Source organism: Scleropages formosus, chromosome 18 (genome assembly GCF_900964775.1).
Source record: "Scleropages formosus chromosome 18, fSclFor1.1, whole genome shotgun sequence".
Lineage (NCBI taxonomy): Eukaryota > Metazoa > Chordata > Actinopteri > Osteoglossiformes > Osteoglossidae > Scleropages > Scleropages formosus.
Genome location: NC_041823.1, coordinates 7445297 through 7467647, shown reverse-complemented (window position 1 = coordinate 7467647; position 22351 = coordinate 7445297). Strand labels below are relative to the sequence as shown.

The following is a 22351-nucleotide window of genomic DNA, read 5'->3' as shown; positions in this document are numbered from 1 at the left end:
CAGTCGTCATATGCTATGGATAATTAGATTCCCCAAATCGCCTGAACACACCTTCGACTGTAGGAGGAAACCAGAGCACCAAGAAAAGATCCAGACAAAACTAGCGAGAACATGCACTTCTCACAATCTTCAATCCCACATCCAAACCCACAACCCAGGAACGATGACTAACCAGCACTACCCGCTGTGCCACCCTCTTTATCTATTCATTTAGTGTAATATTATCAAAACTTGGCAAAGAGCTATGCATTAACAATTTTACACCATAACTTTGTATAGTCTAGTCCCAACATCCTCAAAAGATCCACTTCAAAAAATATTTACCTGTATTTAAATAACCTTTGTCTTTTACCCTCAACTGAAAGAGTAAGAAAACCCTGCTGTATAAATAATTGTAAAGCTGACCCTCCAACATTATAATGTTGAATTGGATGAAGGCATCAGACACTATTAAGCATTGAAGATCCAGTAGAACATTTCTTCTTTACATTTATCTGACACTTTTCTCTAAAGTGACTTACAATGCTGAGGTCACAATTACTACATGCTTACAATCATTTACATAGCTGGGTAATTTTACTGGGGCAATTGAGAGCAAGTACCTTGCTCAAGGATACTACAGCAAGAGGTGGGGATCAAACCTGTGGGTCCAAAGGCAGTAGTGCTAACCACTACACTACCAACTGTCCCCTTACTAGATTTTTTTAATAATGCATCAGCCCAGATGATGTAAAATAGGGTGACACGCTGCAGCAGTGACCCTACTATTATCTTGCACTAGACAAATGATACGTGCCCAAGAAGCCAAACACAGTGAGGAAATGAGGTCAAGTGTACTGGAAGTTACTCCTGATGTGGGAGCCCCGTAGGGTACAGGCCCAGATGGGTCTCATTCACAACTGTCCTCGGCGCCCCTCGGCTCCCACGGCATATCTTGATAAATTACCACCTGCTTTGGCTCTTGCGGGCCCGACCACATCTGCTCCTTTTATTCGCTCCACTTTCAAGATGGAAGCCCACAGATCTGTGAAAGCAGACTTTTTGAAGGCTCTCGTGTGCTGGAGGCCAGACTCTCCAGGCTGCGGCTCTGCTGCCAGACGGCAATACGATAAGTCCACGTTTAAAGCATGGGGATAAGAGTGGGGTCTTGACATGGATTTAGGGCGGCACATTAAATGCAAATGCCTAATGCATTCAGCATGGCCTTTAACCACTTTTCTAAACTGCAGAGACAGGGTAATAAATCTTGGATTATGCCTGGTTCATTTTCTTGCAAAAAGTATAATTTGGTAGGGCCCACAAAGAGAACTGATTTATTTCCAACGTTTTTCTATCCTACTGCACTTTCAGAACTTTATTTCTCCTGTTGAAGGAATGACTTGTTAAGCCAACTCTTCATAATACTACATTAATTTTGGGTAACAGCTTAAAGTGCTCCCCTCTTCCCATTTCCATCAAGTGCTTGTCCAGTTTAGGTTTATGGTGGTCCAGAGCCTATCCTGGAGGCATAGGGTGAGAGACAGGGTACAGCCTGGTTGGGCTGTTACTCCTGCCACCGTGCACACACAGTACTGGCATTTCAGAGTCACCAGTTCACCTGAGACTCATCATTGAACTGTGAGACATTACTTATGTAAACTCCACACAAATTTAGCATATTTTGATCCCACAGCCAAGAGCGGTGAAGCGGCATCTCTGCCTGTTGAACCACTGGGTCAGGAAAGCTCCAGTGTTACTCTAATTAAACACTGCTGGATAGTAAGTGGGATGTGCCAAACATTTCGTGAAATGTTATGAAATGCCCTTTTGTTTACTATGAGTTGTCTGCAAAATTAATAAATGTAAATATAGCACTATTAGCCCTGGCATGAGGTCTAGACCACAGTGGAAGTGTGCAGGTCTTTGTGTTGCTGAAACTACACTGACCAAGTGTTTGTCAAAGTAGTTCCTCCAACCATTCTTATTTTTGTAGAACTTTCTATTACTTCTGCAATTTGTTTTCACACTTCTGACAAAGGCACATTGAGAAATGCGACTATATTATAATATTGTTACACAATATTACGAAACCTGAATAATGAGCACAGAATAATGTACTCGATTTTTGCTGTTGCTTTATTATTCTTTGAGCTCTCCATTCATACAGAGAAGTTATTGTCACAGTTGCATATGGACATCAACGTTCCATGGTTCATTTGGTACTTGTTTCTGACAGTTCTGGTCGCATTTTGTCGGGTAAAATGAAAATACAAAAATCTTAAAATTATAGTAAACAATAAATGGAGACGAAAACATACGCAAGAAGAAATGAATAAGCAACCTGAAGACCGTAAAAGTACAGTACATGGTTTCAAATGGCAATAACACACTATTCAAATCTGGATTTGAAAGAAACAATAATATGAGACAGACAAAAGCTGAAAATTCAGATCCTTCTTGTATCATCAACAGAACAATATTTAAACTACAAACTTAAAAGAGGAGTTAGATGCAAATCATGAAAAATGCTTCAGGTCCATGATGTCTGGAAGTACACTTAAATCTCATGACATGAACACAGGGACAAATTTCTATGGGATATTATAAAATTTTAATGAACACTGTTCATGGATAAGCCAGAACATTTCTCTCTTCAAAGAGTAATACAAATTTGTATAAAACCAAACATGGATCTAAAGCCCCCCCAGCAGTTTTTCTCCTAACAATGCAATTCAGTTTTTCTTCCACAATATATAAATGCAAAGACCACAGCTGTTCGCAACCAAGGTCTGAGAGGTTCCCTTGCAGGGCGAGTAACGAGACTGTCACCCATCAAACAAGCGTCCTGCGGAGGCTTGCTCAGCGGTCCTTGTCATCACCCAACAAAGCTGGGCTACTAAAGAAGACAGTGAGGCGTTGTCTTCCAATGAAACTGTCCAGGGTTTTCCCCCATCTTTGAGAGGGTGCTCGGTCAGTCGGACAGCGAGGGCGAACGAAGGGAACGGCCACTGGCGGGGCTGCTGGTGAAAGCGTGTGCATCTCGGTCGCGGTCCCGCTCGCGTTCCCTATCTTTGTCCTTGTCTTTGTCCTTGCTCTCGTGCTTGTGTTTATGTTTGTGTTTGTGCTTGTGCTTCTTCTTCTTCTTTTTGTGGTCATGATGATGATGGCGGTGGTGGTGTTCCCCGTGCTTGGAGGCACTTGGCTCCTTGATGAATGCAGGCAGTGGTGTGGCTGGCATCGACAGGAGGGTCTGCTCCACCAAAGGGGGTTCTTTACCTGAGGTGAGGAGAACAGGCGAAGAACCAACACAATGACCAGACATACTCCTGGAAGTGTGCATTAGTATGCATTATCATCAGTCCATGTCAATATTGTCCATTTCAGAGATTTATACTGTCAATGAAAATAATACTGTCAATACTGCCATTAAAAAGAAAGCTGCATCCTTATTCCCACCTGGTGTGGACGGTCTCTCTAGCATGTTCAGGTGATGGTAAATAAAAGCCTGACTATCATGCACTGTGTCCATGTCAATATCCTCTTCCTCCTGAGCAGTGAACTGTCGAAAGAAATGAAAACATAAATCTGTGATTTCAGTTTCAGATAAACCTTTCATACTATATAAAATCACACATCCAGAATTAAAAGGAAGAAAACAGCAGTACTACAGGCTGAAAGAAGTTAATTGTATGCACTTCAAGTTATTTATATAACTGAACATACTGAAAACCAAAACAAAGGTGTAACCGATGTAGCCTGAGTAATGCTTAGATGGAAAAACACCAATTTGAGTGTGACTCACAAAACGCTTCTGTGTTAATGGCCAGGTCATACAATGAAATCATTTTACAGTAAAGTATAACCTGTATTCAGTAAAATCACACCTTTGTTTCTAGCCATGAAAATACCTGCAATACAAAGAGCAAAAAAGTAAGACACAACGCAGTTTTGTATTATAGCCTTTAACATTTACTAAGGAAAAGTTAAAAAGGTGTCTGATATGTATTTTTCATGTATCATTAATTGATTTAGTTGACACTTCTGACTTTATATTAATTTTGTATACTAAGGTACTTACTTATAAGGTAGTTATTTTCCCATTATAAAGCTGGGTCATTTTTACTTTATCAATATTGTATTCAGGGTAAGTATCATGTTCAGGGGTACTACAGCAGGAGGTGCAATTTGAATATGGGTCCTTTAAGTGCAAGATGATGGCTCTACCCCACTACACCACCTATCATCTCATATCAGCAGTGTTAAAGTGCTTCTTGTAAGTTACTATTGTTCACTAATTTTTAGCTGACACCTTTGTTCAAGGCAACTTATACTGAAAGACTTGTCCTATGCTTAGCTACGTGGAATGATTTACACATTTATACAGCTCTGTCATTTTTACCAAAGCAATTCAGACTAAGTGCCTAATTCAAGGATACTAAAGCAGGAGAGGGGATCTGAACCCAGGTGTTTGGATTACAAGGAAATGGCTCCAAGCACAATGTCACTTTCTGTCTCTTGTCATTCAGTGAAAACTGACCGTACTGGGACAAAAAGCTCACACCCACACACACACACACACACACCGAGTGGGGTCGTGGCGAACCGGAGCCTAACCCAGCAACACAGGGCGCAAAGCTGGAGGGGGGAGGGGACACACCCAGGACGGGACGCTAGTCTGTCGCAAAGCATCCCATGCAGGACTCGAACCCCAGACCCACCAGAGAGCAGGACCTGGCCAAGCCCACCGTGCCACCCTGGGACAAAAAGCTAGAAACCATTATTCCAGATCAACAGTAATCTATCACTCTTCAGCAGCTAGGCAGCTGTTACTGCCAAGATAAGATGCAGAAGAACTCTGGTGCAGCCATTAAGGGTCCATCTGGGGGTCCAAGGAAGGGCCAAAACACAAAGGTCCTCTCAGACTCCATGTGTCTCACAGATGAGTGATAGGGGGATCCTTGTGCTGATTTGTAATTTTATTTTACTGCTGTCTGAATTCTGCAGTACCTGAACAGGTTCTGGAGGGGACCCCAAGGGTGTCTCAGCCTTTCTCTTCAGTCCATGGGGTGCTGGTGCTACGCCATTTGGTGGAGGCTCCATGGGTAAATGCTCCTCCTCCAGCTTGGGGGGAAGATTCAAATATTAATGTCAGTTATAAGTCTGCCCTCCATCTACTCGCTTTACCTTTTTAATGTGCAATTGAACACAGTTGCATCCTGGGACACATGCTTTGCAACCAGACTAGTACAAATGCAGGCCCCTGTTAATTAGGTCACAGGGAGCTCAACTTACACTGGAGGGGAAGCCAGAGATGGGGGTATGAATGCCACCATTGGCACAGAGGTCTAGGGCGCCGACACCACCGATTCCTCCTGCTTCAGGCTTGATGGTGGGGTTGAGCACAGCCTTCTTCTCTTTTAGGTTGAGTACGAGGCCCAGCTCAGGCAGCGGCAGGCAGGATGGCCGCGTGAGACCAAAAAGCGTGTAATAAAAATTCACGGCATCGCAGCGGAGCCGCCAGTCATGAGATGTGCCTACAAAACACACACACACACACACACACACACACACACACACACACACACACACACACACACACACACACACAATGCTCTTGTCAGCAAGCCTATCCCTCAGAGTTGGCAGGTGCTGCATTACATTTCACACTTGTGCCAGGTGACAGTTGGCATTTTAACTGGGACAGTGGAACACAATATTGAGACCTTGGAAAAAACAGCCTGACAGAGAACTCTCTACTTTACCTAAATAACAGATAAATACATAGAGAGCAGAGCCAAACAAAGAAACTGGTGGGCAACAGAAAATAATACATCTAAAGAGATTAATGATTGGAGCTGTAAAACATAAGTCACTTGAATAAGGGCATCACCTACACAAATCAGAAATGTTGCACATTTAATTTAAAAAATCTTTACATTGGGACTGAAATAAGAACATACCAAGACAAAAAAAATTAAAAAAAAAAAAAAAAAAAACATAATTAAGTCGCACATAAAGCTGCAGGTAAACAAGAGAAAATACTGTTGTTCTATTAGACTTTCACTTCCAGGGGCAACACAAACTGTGAACCCAGCAGAGAAACAGACAGAAACTAACACTGGAATGAGAGCGAATATGGCTGGGATTTAGCAGACCACACATACACAGCCTGCTGTAAATGCTGTTCTTTCACCAATGAGGTTATTTTATTAAAATTTTACAAAATGCTTTCTTGGAGCTAAGGGGGCCTTGGGCTGATGATATCAGAACTTGATACTAGTGTAACCTGTAGAATTTGGTTCCAAAACAAATTAAACATTCAACATGGTTGCTGTGGTTCTTTAAACCAAACAAGATGTCATCAATATTAAGTTACAAAGTCCACCAACATTCAAAGCATTATCAATAGGCTTGCAACTGGAATAACCAAAAAGTGAATTTAATTCAGGTTGGCAGACAAAGTGAGACTTGGCCGCCCATTTCTGTACCAGACCTCAAGGCTGCAGAAGTAAACTCATGACAAATAAACGTTTAGTCTGCAGAAAGAAAGAAAGATAAATGAGTCGTCTCTGTCAGCAGCCACTGACGAAACCCACAGCAGTCCTGTTCCCAAATCTTTCAAAACCTGCCAAATATTGTGAAAGACCACATTTTCTTCAGTTCCAACGAACTGTATCTAGTAATGAAAAGAAAGTCATAAACTGCTTTGTACCCTAGCAGAACCCACAAAGGATATGTTTTATGAGTTTTTCCATGTCTTGGGGCAGAGTGAGGCCTCCTGGCTGAGGTAAAATAGATCTCACACACACAACAAAAGCAAATGGTGACCTCAACCTAGGGGGGGCACCCAGAGGACAAAGTGTGGAGAGGATGGTGGGGTCAGAATGGAGCATGGAGAGCATGGGGTTTGTCTTCTGCTCAAGTCTACCACTCACCTGAATTCATGAGCTTCCACAGCTGGTCCACCAGAGCCTCGTTGCAGAGGGACGACTCTGATGCCTTGGTGAACGGTGGGTTTTTGCCCAGCATACTCAGAATCTTATGCCTGAAATGTAAACATAAGTAAAGCTAAATCAAAGGGCCTGTATACAGAACTTGCAGGCACACTCTCAATGCAATGATACTGAAATAAGTTTTACTGCAAATGAATGCTACGCACAAATGAAGCTCATTTACTGTGCTGTGTCTTGTTTTAAATTGCACAAAGGGGACTGCTATATGTGCAGTATGTAACATCTGAAAAACTGTACTGACTTGTGAAAAGTTCAAGTATATATAATAACACAGTATTTAGTTGTTAGTATTAAAACAGAAAGACATGTTTTCTGCTTTTACTACTAAGTCATGGACGGCCTTGTGTACTCATTCACTCTGAGGGTCATGAAGCAAAGGCCAGCATGTGACTGCATTTCAGCTAAAATTAAAAACTAATTTAGCATATAAATCTCATGTTGTGAGTTACTTTGGGGAAAAAAAGCATAATCTAAGTGTATAAATAATAATAATAAATCTTAAACCACTCCTCTGCTCTCAGCCTTAAGGACTGCAGTACAAGCAACTGGTTTTACAAACTGTTTTCCCAAATGAAAGTGGACCCACTGATGGCAGTACTGACCTGACGTAATGTGAAGGGTCATTCTGGACCATGTCGAGTAGCCACTGAAGCTCTTCAGAACTCCTGTCAACTGGCAATAAACAGCATGTTAGGAAGGGTCACTGACCTACCAGCACAAAGAGCCTTTTCAGGCCACAGGGCAACCAGTGTGATTAACAAGGTTTACATTAACAACACAGTGGGAAGCACTGAAAAAATTAAAAACCCGTGTCCACACACTGGATTGACTCTGCTTCTGTGAGTAAGAGCTTAAATGAAGCTCATCTTTACGTAAAAGGTGCCATTTAGTCTAAAGCAGAGTGAGAGAGTCACTGGTCCAGTGCAAAGCCTGCTGGAACAGGGCAAACCACCAGTTGTGCAGTTCTGGCTGTGGGGCAGATGAGACTCAAAGGGAACAGTGTTTTCATGCTGAAAGCAGCCTGAAGGATGCACACGTTCCCGTTCCACGCGTCATCCTACGGCATGGACATTAACAGAAAGCAATGACTGACGCCTTAGAGGTGAACCTTGTAAAGAAGGGGAGGTGACCGCCTCTCTAGAAGCTACAGCCAGTGCGACCTGTGCGGTAACTGCCAAGTTTACAAGGGCTGTAAACATGCAAAATGCACACTACCATCAGTGCTACTCTGGCAGCCTGCTTGTCAGAAGAGGGCTCTATGAATGACTTCCGCACTTCCGACAGACTCAGATTGATCCCCATGGACATATTTTAAAGCTTGCCTAAAAAGTTAACTATCTAATTAAATATGCATTAGGACTCCTTGGACAAGATCCCAAGGGCTGGGGCTATAAAGCTGAAGTTCGTAGAACATTAAAATAAGGGCTAAGTCTGATGTAGACCATGGTGTGCTCAGTCATGCTATTCAACAGTGAGTCGTCCTTTTGACTTTTTTCCACATAAAATGCAATCAGGATTTTAACAGCCCCTTAAAATAAATAAACAAAAATTTTAACTCCTAAAATTAAAACCTTCCAGCATCACACCATTAATTTTATTCTGTCTGCTATAAATTACATCCTGGAATAAAACTGTGATAAAGTTAATGACGCTCAGTTAATACCCTGCCAAAAATAAAACGAGAATTACGTATCTTCTTTACCCTGCAATAATGTAACCTACATTTTTACTTTGCATGATGTCAACTTACTTGAAAAACCAATAAAGCAACCATTTAAGACTTATCTGTCTGCATCATACATTGCTATGGTGTTTTCAGAACAAGCAAAAGTATATGCGGGTAATGAACTGCAACAATTAGGCCAATTAATATTAAGAACCATGGTAGGGCTTTGTAATAAAGCAGTGAGGACAGTGTTAAAGACAGGTCCAATCTGTACCTCGGGTGTAATCCACAACAGCCTCCAGGGCTGCGACGCGCACATCCACAAAGTGACCATATTGTGCGTAGGACTTGAACAAGGAGGGGTCGCTGGGGATGTGCCCATTTTTCTGCAGCATTCGGATGGCTCTCAGGCAACTGGATGGGGATATATATTATATATATATAAACACACATATACATATATGTAGACGAACCAGGTGAAGCAGGTGATATTGTGGTTAGAACTGTCAAATCGGAATCAAAAGACCAGATTTCCTGTTCCTGTTCTGCTGTAGTACCTTACATCGAGGTAGTTGCCCTGGATTGCTCCAGTTTAGTACACAAACGTAACATTGTATGTCACTTTGGAGAAAAGTATCACCTAGATGAGCAACCAATAGCTAATAAAAAAAATAATCACACTAAAAGCACTACAGCAGATGCTGACATGCTCGTAGCTAGTCTTGTCAAGAAATTAGCGGCCACCTTCTGCCATCAAAAAGAACTAAGATATTACTTTGCTGTAGCTGAAACTGCTGAACCAAACAACCCAACAGTCAGTGGTGAGGGGAGCAATTTAAACTGTATATTGGGCTTTTCTGCATGTTTACTGAGTTACCAGACTGGCACTCTCCACCCTTACAGAGGAGACATTTACAGAACTGTATGGAGAAAGACAGATGGTGAGAAGTACAGTGTAACACCCATTGACTAATATTTATGCTTATTCACTTTCACCTTGTTCTACCACCTTTAATGAAGTTAGCGTTGTGAGACTGAATTGGCCAAGAAATCAACAAATAAGAAACTGTCTTCGTCATTCAGTGGGCCAGGAATGGTGGAAAAAGCAAAGCATGACATCATCATATTATTCTATCTCTCTGAAATAGAGATGCAGGAATTTTGTTAATCTTAAATTTATGCATAATTCTAAGTTTCTGGTTCCATTCTAACCATATCCCTAGTAACCTAAAGGATTAGGTGAGCTTCTAGATGAGGTACTGCTGAGAAAGTGTCCTTTGGCTCCCAGGAAGGTTTATGCCCTAATGTTACCTGACTGTGATGGTGTTCCTGTAGCTGGGCAAGAGCTTCTCCATGTTTAGGAAACGAGTGATCTCTTCCAGGATAAGGCGCACATCGCTGTTCAGGTTGTCCACAGTGCGGACCTCATTGCTAATGTTAATGGCTGGGGTCAGGGAGTTGGTCAGGGCATCGATGAGCTCAGCACGGTAGTAATTGTCTGAAAACTAAAAGAACAAAACAAAGGAGGGTTAAAGCAAATAAAAGTGATTAACGTAATTAAATTCTCCTTTGTTGGCCCTCTGTATAATTATACTGAGAAATCTAGAACTGAAAGGAACATTGTGTATAATGCCACATTTCTGAAGAATGTTCTTCAAACTTTTTCAACTACAAAACATTTTATGGCAAAATTCTTAGTCACTAGCCCATTAATGTTGTCATAAAAGTCAGCAGGGCATCTGCCTCATCACCTTGTTCTTCCTGTTGTCGTTGTACTTGATGAGATCCAAGATGAAGTTCAGAACTTCTTTTGGGCAGAGATTCTGCATATCTCTGAGTAAAGCCATTGCAACTGGCATGGTCTACATAATAATGGCACATAAAGACAGAAATCAGTACAACAGAAAAGTTTCTTACTGGCAAAAGAAGCCCGTTTATTTCATAATGATCTAGCAGGCAAGTATAGAATTATAAACACTAGACATTTGTGTAGTTTTATGATACGTGTTTCATGATCTGCTGCTTATTGGCCATTTCCTGCATACCGTTCAAATGAAACCCAGAGCTGTTTTATTTACAAGATAACAATTTTATGTAATTTTCTTGATGCTGCAGTGCAACACCTTATTAACTGCTAAAGTTTCAGAGCATTATTATAGGGTTTATAAAAACCTGCCTGGTTTTTGCCTTACCAAATACCCAGGACAAAGACACAGATGGTCCAAACTCTATGATGTAAATACAGACTGAAAAAGTACTACTTACAGAAAAAAGTGGTGGAGCTATTTTCCCACAAAAATGATGGAAATTCCATTAATATGAACCAATGGGACATAATTACATAAGTGAACAGCATGCAGAATTATTCTTTTTATCGTTTTGCTAGGATCACGTTAGGTTTTGTTTGGTCAACTTGGGATGAGTGAACAGGGGAAAATATGAATATTTGTGAATGGTGTATTAACGTACACTTGTGCAAAAAGTGGTGGAAAGCATGGGATTAATTGCTTCATTGACTACATTGAACACTTATCCTACCCTTCTACCTTTCAATTTCTCTGGGGATACATTGTGTAAGGTGACAAGGTTGATGGACCTGGGCCTAGTACACAGCCTTTGGCATAAGGACTTCAGCACAAGGAATGCAACAGCTTATCTTTTGTGTATTAAATGCATGACTTCCCACCCTCATTTGTAGTTACTGAATTAACAACAACCAAGTTACTGTATTTCAATAAGTGTTTTAGGAGACTGTAAGTATATTTTGGTAGTAAGTAAGTCACTGTAGTGGCAGAAGGCCAGAAAATATCGCTTCAGAAAACACATACAGCATTGTAATGTAAAAGTTAAGCACTTGCAACCACCACCACATTTCCCTATTTTTGGAAAGTGAACAGTGTATATTTTGAAGGGTTATTGCTTTGAAACGTACTTCATATTAAGGGTGTACTGTCACTTCACGTGAACAGCACTCCCACATAGCAAGTGGAAATCAGGTCTGCTAATGTATATAGAGGTATGACACCTTTTCCAAAAAAAACTTTTTGTAACAATTTGGAATTAAAATGCATCATTCTATAGGTTTAGCATTTTACCAGTACGGTGTAAGTATCTAATAGCAAGACATGGTTAGAAATATGGAGCAACATTATCAGTAAATCTAATAAGTGGGGCCTACCTTTTGCAGAAAGTAGCTTTGAAAGTTGATGAAGTTGTTGGTTTTAACAATATTGGGGCAACTCTTACAGCAGAACATCCTGGTGAACAGTGACTTCATGGCAGGCGGCCCAGTCCATGTGCTCATCATTGAATTTGCAATCTGTACAAGGGTCACCAAAAAAAACTTTTACATCAGCATCTAGATGGCCACTGTGCAACCTGTATTGGTGGCGCTGCTGTCCACACAGATCAGTTTCACAACTCTCTCTGCACTCCTCCACGGGCTTTACATCATACATTAAATGTTGTGGGAAAATAATAAGCACTACTTGGTTCTGCTGGGAGTTGCTGAGTCTCACAGACCATTAAATAGGCTTTAGACATTTCATGGGGAGGAAAAGAAACTACAAGGTCTTCATGGTAAGTTTGAACATTGGTGGAAAACCTTTGTTAAATCCTTTTATTCAAAGTGACTTAGAATATTACTTAACGCATTTATTTAACTGGAGCAATTGAAAAGTATGTACTTTAATTAAGGATACTGCAGCAGTAGTGAGAGGTAGGGTTTGAGCTAGCAACCTTCTGGTTAAAACTATACACATATCTTCAACCACTACATTACTGACTCCCAGGCCACAGGAGCAAGAAAAATGAAGCTGTATAGACTGCAAAATTATTTATCCATAATGTGCATGTAAACAATGTGTTTTTGAATCTGTTGCTCACCTTGGCCAGGCAAAAGCAGGCCTGCATGCGCACTTTGTAGAAGCACTGCTCCTGCTCCAGGATGTCAGTCAGGGCTAGCCGGGACGCTGGTGTGGGGAACTTCTCCAGTGCCGAGATGGCCTCTTCCTGGGCCACGACGTCACGTTCGTAGCGCAGCTGGTACTGCCACATGAAGTCAGCCTGCTCAAACTCCACCTTGCGCAGGATGGACATGTCCGGGTCGATACGTATCCACAGCAAGGGCGAGTCGGCACTGGCAGGCCACGAAGAAGCATGCATTTCAATACACTTTCTTCCTTAACAGATTACTCTCAGTTCTTTCACTGTGACTATTTGGCTGACCTAGGACTGCTTTAAGACCTATTTCAAACCCCATATATACATAACATGGCCTGTACTACCACCTTAACCTGAATGGGAGTAGACAATAGAAAGCTGGTGCTTCCACTACTGTCCACAGCAGTGTTGTTGAATCCAGGACAGCGGTAACTCTGGTTCCTGCCCCGATCATCACCGTCTAGCTTCTCACCCTAGCTCAAAGACACCAGTGCTGGTCTTTCTCCTGCTTCTATTGCCCTGCCTCCTGCGGAGAAACAACTCTAAACAATCACTGTGCCTGTAAATGCCTTTCACATGGATCTACACTGGGAATCATTCCAGCTACATGAACCTCACAACATGCTGATATCAAGAAGCTGCAGTTGATGACTAGTTGACCACGTACACTAATAGGAATGGTATGGGATGTCAAATTTGAAGGGGTCAGGCACTCACTCCATGGCTGACAAGTCCATGTCTACCTCTTCTCCATTCATCAGTGGAATTTTCTTCTTCTTGTTCCTGGAAAAAATGAAAAAAGCATGAAATTTAGGAAACGATTCCACTCCAAAAGCCTTGAAAATAAAACTGCCAAAGATCTTTCCCTAAAATCAAAACCACAAAGTCCCAAATTAATGCAGCAGAAATGCTGCAAACAGTTATACCGTCTGCTCTTAGAGTGGCAGGGGATGTCATGTTTGAGGCTGTTTTCCTCTATCTGCAAAGTATGGTTGAAAGACCCATCAAGCTCCTGCACAGTCACCTTTATTGGACCCTACAGAACACAAAAAAGTACCATGTATAGAAATCCAAAACCTGAATAAGCTCAAAATGCAAATGGGATCTAATTGCAAACTCACCACATATTTCTGGGTACCAGATGAAGTGTAATCTTGTCTTATTTCTAGCTCCAGGACATTCCTTTTCCTGTTGAATGCAAAACTACCAAAGAACTTCACCACCCCGCTCTGATCTCTGTTCTTGCAAATCAAGGGAAATGGACAGATTTTGCAGCCCCCAGCTAAACCTTATAAAAAGGCTTCATGTCATGCAAAACATCCACAAATTAACATTATCCATCAGTTACTAAAATTACCATGTAAAAAATCTTCATTCATTCAACCATCCTTAATAACTGCTTCTCGAATGCAGGGATGCGGTGAACCAGAGCCTATCCTAGAAACACAGGCACACATGCGCACGTGCACACACACACAGACGACGACCAACTTAGAGACAGTTCAACTAAAATACATATCTTTGGATGGTGCAAGTGTTATGCTTGCCCACTTTGAAACAGTCTTTTGAAATTTGTACTGTTTGGAAAACTGAAGCACAGTATTATAGTGGAAAATTTCACATGTGTGATTCATTGTCAAGCCAAATAAGGATACACCCACTGCTTGATCAGTGGCCCAATGTCTTTTCCTGACACATTGGAGATGGACTTGAGGAAGCCAGAAGTGGACAGTAGCATCTGACTCCACATGTGCGACTGGTACTTCTGGGAGGAGGCCGTGCTGGCCAGGCTCAGCAGTTTGTTGAAGACCTTCCCGGCAGCATACATGGAGAAAGAACAGCGACCTGATCTTACACTTAGACCTTTCACTCAAAGTTCACTGAAAACTATCCAGCCTGCAATCTGATTAATCTTTCAGAAACCTTAAAAATAAAAATGTTCAGTCATGGACCTTTTCTCCATTATGAATGACCATTTCTTTCTTTAAACAAAGAACACATCATGGGATTATTCATTTACTACTTCTGTGCTTGGCTGGAGTGCTTTTTTAGGCAATGTAAAAGTAATTTTTGCTTCTCCTGTCATCAAGAAGGATTTATGTTGGAGGAGTAATGGCAGTGAAAGGAAATGGCAGAAAAAGGCCTCACTTAAAAGGGGCACTGCAGCCAGAATTTAACCAAGATTGGGAGATATGGTTTTGATGTGGTGCAGCCAGCCCTGATCCCACAGGGATTGGTGAAGCAAAACAGCTCACCTGCAGCATAAACTCCATGCTGATCCTGTTCTCAATTAGTCTCATGACCAGGTGGGCTTTGCACTGGAACATCTTGTAGTACTCCCATGACAGGGTATGGGGATGCTTGATGGAGAAGTGCAGATGAGGAGTGGGGCTGCAGAAACACTGAAGCGTTAGCTACAAGATTTATGGGTGCCAAGTCCATAGTAAATGTTATGACTGAATATGCTCAGAAGAAAAGAAGACATATTCAAGTTAGGAGCTTGGGTGCTCGGAACCTCCTGGTGTTTACAAAGTTAGGAAAAATGGGAGAGCACACCAGAGCTTACCAGCATAGTGTTGTATTTCATAACATGTGCTAGAAAAAAAATAATATGTTGCAGTAAGCTTGTGTGCACTTTCCCATATTTTTTTCTAATCTAGGACTGAACATGTGCAAGTATTTTTTTTCCATAATTCCAAAACAACTTCTGAAAAAAATCCTGATTTACATTATTAATAAAGCAGATTTATTTAAGAGGAGAAAATGTGAGGCATTCACAACAAATATCAGAACTCTGGACAGTGTGAGTGATTCAGGCTTGGCAAACTAAGGAAAGCCACGTAAGTCTGTACCACAGTGAATTTGCGCTGCTTGACTGTGACACATTTTGACTTACATTTAGAGGCACGTAATAAAATACTTTGTCTGTGCTTTGTTCTTGCAGACATGAAAGCAGCAGCACCCAGGGGCCAGAAGCATTCACTCAGCATAACATCAACAGACGTATTGCGTTGTGACCGGGTACGAACGATCTGAGGGTGCGAGGATGTCAGAGGTTGGATGGTGACTCACTTGTCTTTCTCCTTGCCTCCGCAGAAGGCGGGATGCAGTAAAACTCCACCAGTTTTCAGCTCATACTCAACAATCTTGTCCAGTTCCTGAGGAGAAAGAGGAGTTGGGAAGCATGTCCATGTGAATGGTAACTGCACAGAATCTGGTCCTTAGCCTGTGTTTGTGCCCACCCAACTCACTTCTTTGATCCAGTGGCGGTACTCATTCACACCAAATGTCTTCTTCAGGTAGAGTCCATAAATGTATCCTGAAATTCCTTTAAGCACCCACTCGTCAGACCTGAAAGGAGCAAGACAGACAAAGCAGATAAGTAAAATGTGTCTGGACTATTCACCTACAACACTAAACACAGAACATCATGCATACTCCCACAGCAAAAAAAAAAAGAGCAACAAATGCAAAATAATCAATTAACCATAAAATGAATGAACAACGACTAAAAAAACAATAACAAGCTAAAGTAACTAATTTGGTGGCAACTTTCCATGCAGCCTGCACAGCACTTTGTGCAACGAGGGTGGTTCATCTCTGCGCTGACGCCTCGTGTACAGCTCAGAAAGGTAAGCGGACCCTGAAACACATCTATCGGATGAATATGAGCTTGGTTGAGTGCGGCTGTCTTCAATTACAGGCCTGAACAGAATTAAACTGCACAATTAATTGTAAGCAGGTGACCATTCTCTGTATCAAAGGGGAGGCTGCACCATTTTCCAACTGCAGAGCATAAAACACAAATAAATAAAACGGGTAATCCAAGCTTCCACATCTGATTTAGTTTTAAACACTAGGCAGACAGGGGGTGCATTGTTCGCACCGAACAAACATTTGGAGACCTCTTGCGAAACAGAAACTAGAAAGCGGCCTCACACTGCAGTAGCCCAGATGCCAGCCATTGATGCGGTTCAATTAATCGCATAATAAATGCATAAATGAGTATATAATCCCCATTTTGTGGGCTCTTTTCATTTCATGTGCAATATGATTATATAACCAGTCACTTTCAATGAGGAGTTTCTGGTTTGTACAAGAAAAGACAAACTACGTCAATTTACATTTAAAAAGCAGGCTGATGTCAGAGATGGCAAACAGTATTTACCACTACATTTGAGCAGAGTGTAGAAGGCAATGGCTGCCTTTCAACCCAACTACTCAAGAACAAAAGCAATAATTTAGGGATAAAATGCAACTGATTTTTAAAAATTTAAAGAAAATCTCTGCAAAAATATCTGGCACAGAGTCAAAGCTTGCTGTGCTCCAAGACTGAACTGCACACCCTTCCTTTAGGGGTCCTAAAAATCTTGCTAAAGCTGGTTCGGGCTGCGTCTCCGGTTACTCACCAGGACATGCGGGATATGAAGCAGCCAAAGAATTGCTGGGACAGGGCCTGGGCCAAGCAGCGCCTCGTCACAGGGGTCTGGTCTATGATCATTGCGCTGTGCAACAGATTGGTGCTGATGGCAGAAAACACAGAGAACAACAGGCACTGGCTGTGAGGTATCCCAAAGCAGCAAACAGAGTAAAACAAGTTTATAATCAGCCAGAATACCCAGCTGTGCCTCTCTGCATTTGAAAAACAAAGGACTGCAGGCACAGGGAAATAGTGTTAATCAATGACCTGGGGATGTGAGGCTCCATCTGCACTAAAATATATCTCACTACTTTCAATGACCTCTTATTCTGCAAGTTCCCAGATTATAGTAATTAACAGAACAGCAAAGTCCAGCTTGAGGACTCTACCATATCTGCTCATTTCTTATCTTTGCACAAAGACAATGTCCTGTTTACACAGAAATTGCTAGTAGTTTGGATCAAACTGCAAATGAGAACTACTGTTACTGTTTGAAATAATTTCAACTATTTTTTTCTACACAGAAATGTGAAACTTACATACCTTTAATTGATTTGAAAATTTTTCAATAAATAAAGTGTCCCTCATCACATCAACCCCTTAAAGCATGACACCCACACAAAATGAGGAAGGTGAAAACGTGAGCACACCTGTGACTGTGCATCTCATGAGCCAGTTGTTTCTTTTCACTCTAACAGCCGCATGCTTTATTGAATGTGGTAACACAATCGGAGGACTGATATCAGAGATGGCACCACCCACAGGCATGTAGATGTCTGGTTCAGTACAGGCATCATTGTGGCCAACAAGGAGAGAATGACACCAACCCCACCCATAGAACACAAGGCCAGTTTTTCACAAAACATGTAGGCTGCAAAATGGACATCTATTTACTAAGCAGTCAAAGTGAAATAAGTTAAGAGGTACCTGAAAATACTCATCGAAGCGTAAGATGACACCTGGACGTATGCCTCATCCACAAACACGGTCTTGAAGCAGGAGTACGGGTAACGGCAGGTGAGGATCTCCTCGTAGAACTCAAAGATCTCATGCAGGTAAGACATGGTGTGTTTGAGCAAAGGCAGCAGCTGAGGCAAACAGAAGTGTGTGACCTAAAAAAAGGTAAATAAGTCTCAAAATGATCTCCATTTCGAGTTCTTAGTCATACTGTTTAGCATGACAAAGTATCAGACATCACACATCTTGTGAATCTAATGAACACCAGTGGTCCCAAAGGAGACAGTATTTTACTTAAGATGATCATAGAACTATTAAAACAGGAAGTTAAAAAAAAAAAAAACTACATCAGATCAGGAATGACAGATTTAAACTCAACAATCCAGCATGAAACTATAGAGTAAAAATGTTTGAAAACTATGTAACACTTACATATCTTTAGGATTTTTTTGGATTTAAAACCAATTAGTCACACTACAGCCAGTCACCGATTTATAAGCTTCTAAATAAACGTTTTGCCAATACAAGATTTTTTTCAGGAAGTAAGTGCTGCCTTAAGTTTTCATAAGAGCGGAGGAGATGGAAAAGAAACAAACAAGAGTGAATAAGCTGCAGATGATCCCTTCCGTCTGCATCTGGCAGTCTTGAACCTGCCAGTTTGTGCATCCGAGGGTCTGTAAAGTGCAAACTTGCTTTGAAAGTAACATTGTCTAACAAAACAAAAGTTAAAAATTTCTTTGCTGTTCCTATATATAGCAGCATTACATTAAGGTGATTGAGTTTCAGTGCAATAAACTGCAGTACTTTCTCGAGGAGCAGTTTTTTTTTTTTGTTTCATCAAAAGTCGTACAGGGGTCCACGACCTAGAAAAATTTAAGAACCTCTGTCTTAGAGGGACTAACACAAGCTGTACCAGCAGTTTTCAGACACATCTGGAATCTTTACCTCTGACAAAGTGAACCAACGCACAATTCGGCTGCAGCCCTCTACAACATAATGCTTCCCCCTGGAGGCCTGAAGTGGAATACTTCATACTGCAAACGACCTGTCTCCTCTATGTTACCTCATGCATATAAGGGTCCACGAGGATCTCAAAGGGCCCCACAGCCAATGAGATGTTGGGTGCGGCGGTGGGAATTGGCAGCACGTAGTGGAATGTCTTCTTCCTCATGTCGTGGGTGTACACGGTCTCCACCAGGTCGCCGCAGGACACTGCGACCATGGATGCGTCCACTGTGAACTCCAGCTTCCAAGTGCACAGCTCTGAGTAGGAGTCCACGCAGGGGAACCAAAACCTGCCATTACACAGGAAGAGAAACATCACCATCCCAGAACCCCTTGTCCAACACCAATAACCTTAGACTACTCTTCACAACTAATGTGATCTTAATTGCCAGGCTTTCTTTCTGTTTTTCCTGCACAAGACATTCAAAACAGTTATCAATAAACAAAACAAAAAAAGTTATTGGTACAGAAAATAAATTAATAACCAATGTAGTCAGCATAACTGCTACGGACATGGACATGTAACCGGTAAGTTACTGGTTCAAGCCCCACTCATGTACTACTGCTACAGTCATCTTGAACATTATACTTACTTTGCTGTTCTAAAAATTAAGAATATTACTGTTAATTTCAGAGAGAGGTTTCTTTATACCGCGTTGAATTCTGGTACCCAAAGGAGAAGACGTGGGCCCCTCTCTCTGCCATGTTCCCCTCAATGTCAGGCACTACAAAGTGGAGGCCTCCTTTAGGCTGATCCAGGGAAAACTCAATGTACACCTTCAGAACCTTCATCTCTGAGGAAACAATGACATAGTACAAAGTAATACACTTTCATCAGGACACTTAAACTATCTTAGTATTTGTCACATTACTTAAAACTGCTCCATTAAACTCTGCAGCCACGAAAAACTGTAAAAGTGGTGTGTATAAAGTGAAATAACAAAACACTGAGTGTGTGTATGGAGAGTAGATTCCCAGGACTCACCGTCTCCCTGCTTCCATAGCTCAGAGGGAACCTTGATGCACAGCTCCCCATTGCCAGCGTCGGGATCCACAGCGCCAACTGCTGCTGTGTAAGCACTTGAGAAGTAGTTGAGATTCCTCCTGGAGAGAGCAGGTCATGCAATACAGTCAAGAAGCCACGTACTGTATATTGTATATAATCAAAAGAACTGAGAACTTGTGCTGCAGATAAGTGTGGGATTTACAAACATCAGGACCAGAAAATTCAACTTTCTTCACAATGTTTAATGCATTCCTTCCCATGCACATGTAACCATGGTGTGCCGTCTGGCTCTGTTGCCGTAACTACATTTTTATTGTTACTGGAGCGTAGATGTATTCTTGACATAATACAAAAAACATAAATTACACATCAGCTAGGAATCAGAGCAAAATAATCCGTCATTTTAAAACAAAGTAAATAAATACTCACTGTTTGGACTCATGGTGACAAACTTCCAGAGTGGGATCATTGTAAATGAAGGGTGCCTCCAGGTCGTTCACTCGAACCCGGTATATTCTGCACTGCTTACTGCTGAGTTTAATGCGATTCAAGTTCACAACTGTGGGGAAGATGGTCAGCTCCACATACCCCTGTGAAGTAAAGCATGTCATTGTCTTTTCGAGACACAAACTGCACAGTAGTTTCTCATCATGGTCAGCATTAATATTGCTGTACTTCTCAAAACATCTTTGTGCGATACAACTGTCTCTTATGACACTGTGATACGGGGCGGTGTTAAGAGTGTAACAGAGTGGTAGAATGTGGTGTTAAGGGTACAAAGGAGAATGGTACACGATGGCAGACTGGTGTTGAGAGCACTACGTGATATTCCGGATACGGAGAACGATACACAGTGAAGTTATGGACAGCGAGTGGTTTCATGGTTACAAAGTGGTGTTAAAGGTACAGAGTAGAGTGGCGCACATGGTGTAAAAGTTGTAACGTGTTCGGAGGTGTGTAAAGGTGGTACAGGGAGAGACTTACGATGACTGATTTTCTCTGAAAGTTGATATTGTTTATGCAGACCACCTGATGGGTTGTACAGAGATTAAAAATATTGTTATTTTGCATACTTGTTACACACAGACATATAAATACACACACACACATATTTGCATCACCCATCATAGAGGTAAATGGGCTAAAAATAACTATATAATTTTTTTTAATTAATAAAAAGAATAATAATATTATTAACAATGACACTGATGATGATAATAATAAGAAGCTCTTCTATTATGAGATCTGTTGAAATATGTAGCAGTATTAATCACAGGTCGGAAAGCAGAAAGTAACAAAATTAATACTTATAATTTATATGGTCGCGGACTCTCGAATCCCTTGTCCTTCTTCCTGTTCATCTTCGGATTTTACACTTTCATGACAGAGTCCAAAAAGTATAATTTTACTTCACTCTCTGTCTCTGTGTGTTTATAAGAACCACTCGGTTCGGGACTTTTGACTCATTGACGAGCATCAGCTTTTAGACCCGCGTTTTATTCGCGTCGCTTTTCCCTCAGTGGTGATCAAACCGTCACTGGGACATTTAACAGTTTATAATCTTTTGGATGAAGAAACGATGGTAAACTTTGGTGTTCAACCAGCCAAGCTGGCAAGTCACATCGAGCCAATACTGATACTCAGTGTTTCCATTCATTCCGTTGTGAATGAATATAAGGGAGCTCACTGCCACATGAGAGTCCGAAGACAATAACACCTACTGTATTTTCAGATGAACAACAAAAGCACATACAATTTCAAAATACAGTATATCTACTTCGTCCCGCAGCTTAGCTAGCGGCACCTCAGAGTAACGTTAACAGCAACACAGCGCTCAGTTCTCGAACTCGAAACTTCACGGCCCCTTAAAATTTGTCATTTTCCCCAACACTGAATTATTTTAAAACATAAATCTGCGCTGTGCATCCGCGTCGAAACTGTCGAAGTATGGTATTTCTTCAGTTTTTCCAATATATTTATACACAGCTCCTAACCGCTCGACGGCCCAGAGCGCTATGACTCCCTCAGTTCGTTACACGGCCATTTTGTCTGTAACCTTTGACCTCCTGCGCGAGGAAAGGCGGGGTATCTAGAAGCCATGCTTCAGTTTTTGGCAAAAAGCGCACAGAACTTGCACCACTGCCCCCTGGTGCAGCGGAGGGACAATAACGGGCAAGTTCAAATAACTGTGGTTAGGTTATACCATGTTTTAATTATTTGGCCCTGTAACAAATTTAGCAATTGTAACAAAATACTAAACTCCAACTAAGGAAATACACATAGGAGGGTGTTATTACTGCTCTATTTTAAAATGTAATTTAATTACATTTTAAAATTTTTTCAAGTCATGACTCCATGACTGT

At 41.5% G+C, this 22351-nt stretch overlaps 1 protein-coding gene across 2 annotated transcripts; it reads right to left on the bottom strand.

Annotated features, from left to right (window-relative positions):
• Positions 1–2111: 2111 nt before the first annotated feature.
• taf2 (TAF2 RNA polymerase II, TATA box binding protein (TBP)-associated factor) lies at positions 2112–22043 on the bottom strand. Of its 2 annotated transcripts, none has more exons than XM_018762703.1 (26): positions 21300–22043; positions 20973–21027; positions 20418–20578; positions 19968–20086; positions 19635–19776; positions 19041–19272; positions 17948–18132; positions 17010–17123; positions 15852–15951; positions 15673–15758; positions 14856–14991; positions 14256–14410; positions 13722–13836; positions 13527–13636; positions 13318–13383; positions 12544–12796; positions 11837–11977; positions 10410–10520; positions 9970–10163; positions 8933–9072; positions 7595–7664; positions 6915–7024; positions 5272–5513; positions 4987–5100; positions 3436–3538; positions 2112–3255 (listed from the first exon to the last, which is right to left on the bottom strand). In XM_018762703.1, the coding sequence occupies exons 1-26, from the start codon at positions 21347–21349 to the stop codon at positions 2951–2953; spliced, it is 3609 nt and encodes a 1202-aa protein (XP_018618219.1). In that variant the 5' UTR covers positions 21350–22043; the 3' UTR covers positions 2112–2950. The 2 variants fall into 2 exon arrangements, with proteins under 2 accessions (XP_018618219.1, XP_018618220.1); XM_018762704.1 differs by having other exon boundaries at positions 19653–19776.
• Positions 22044–22351: the final 308 nt, after the last annotated feature.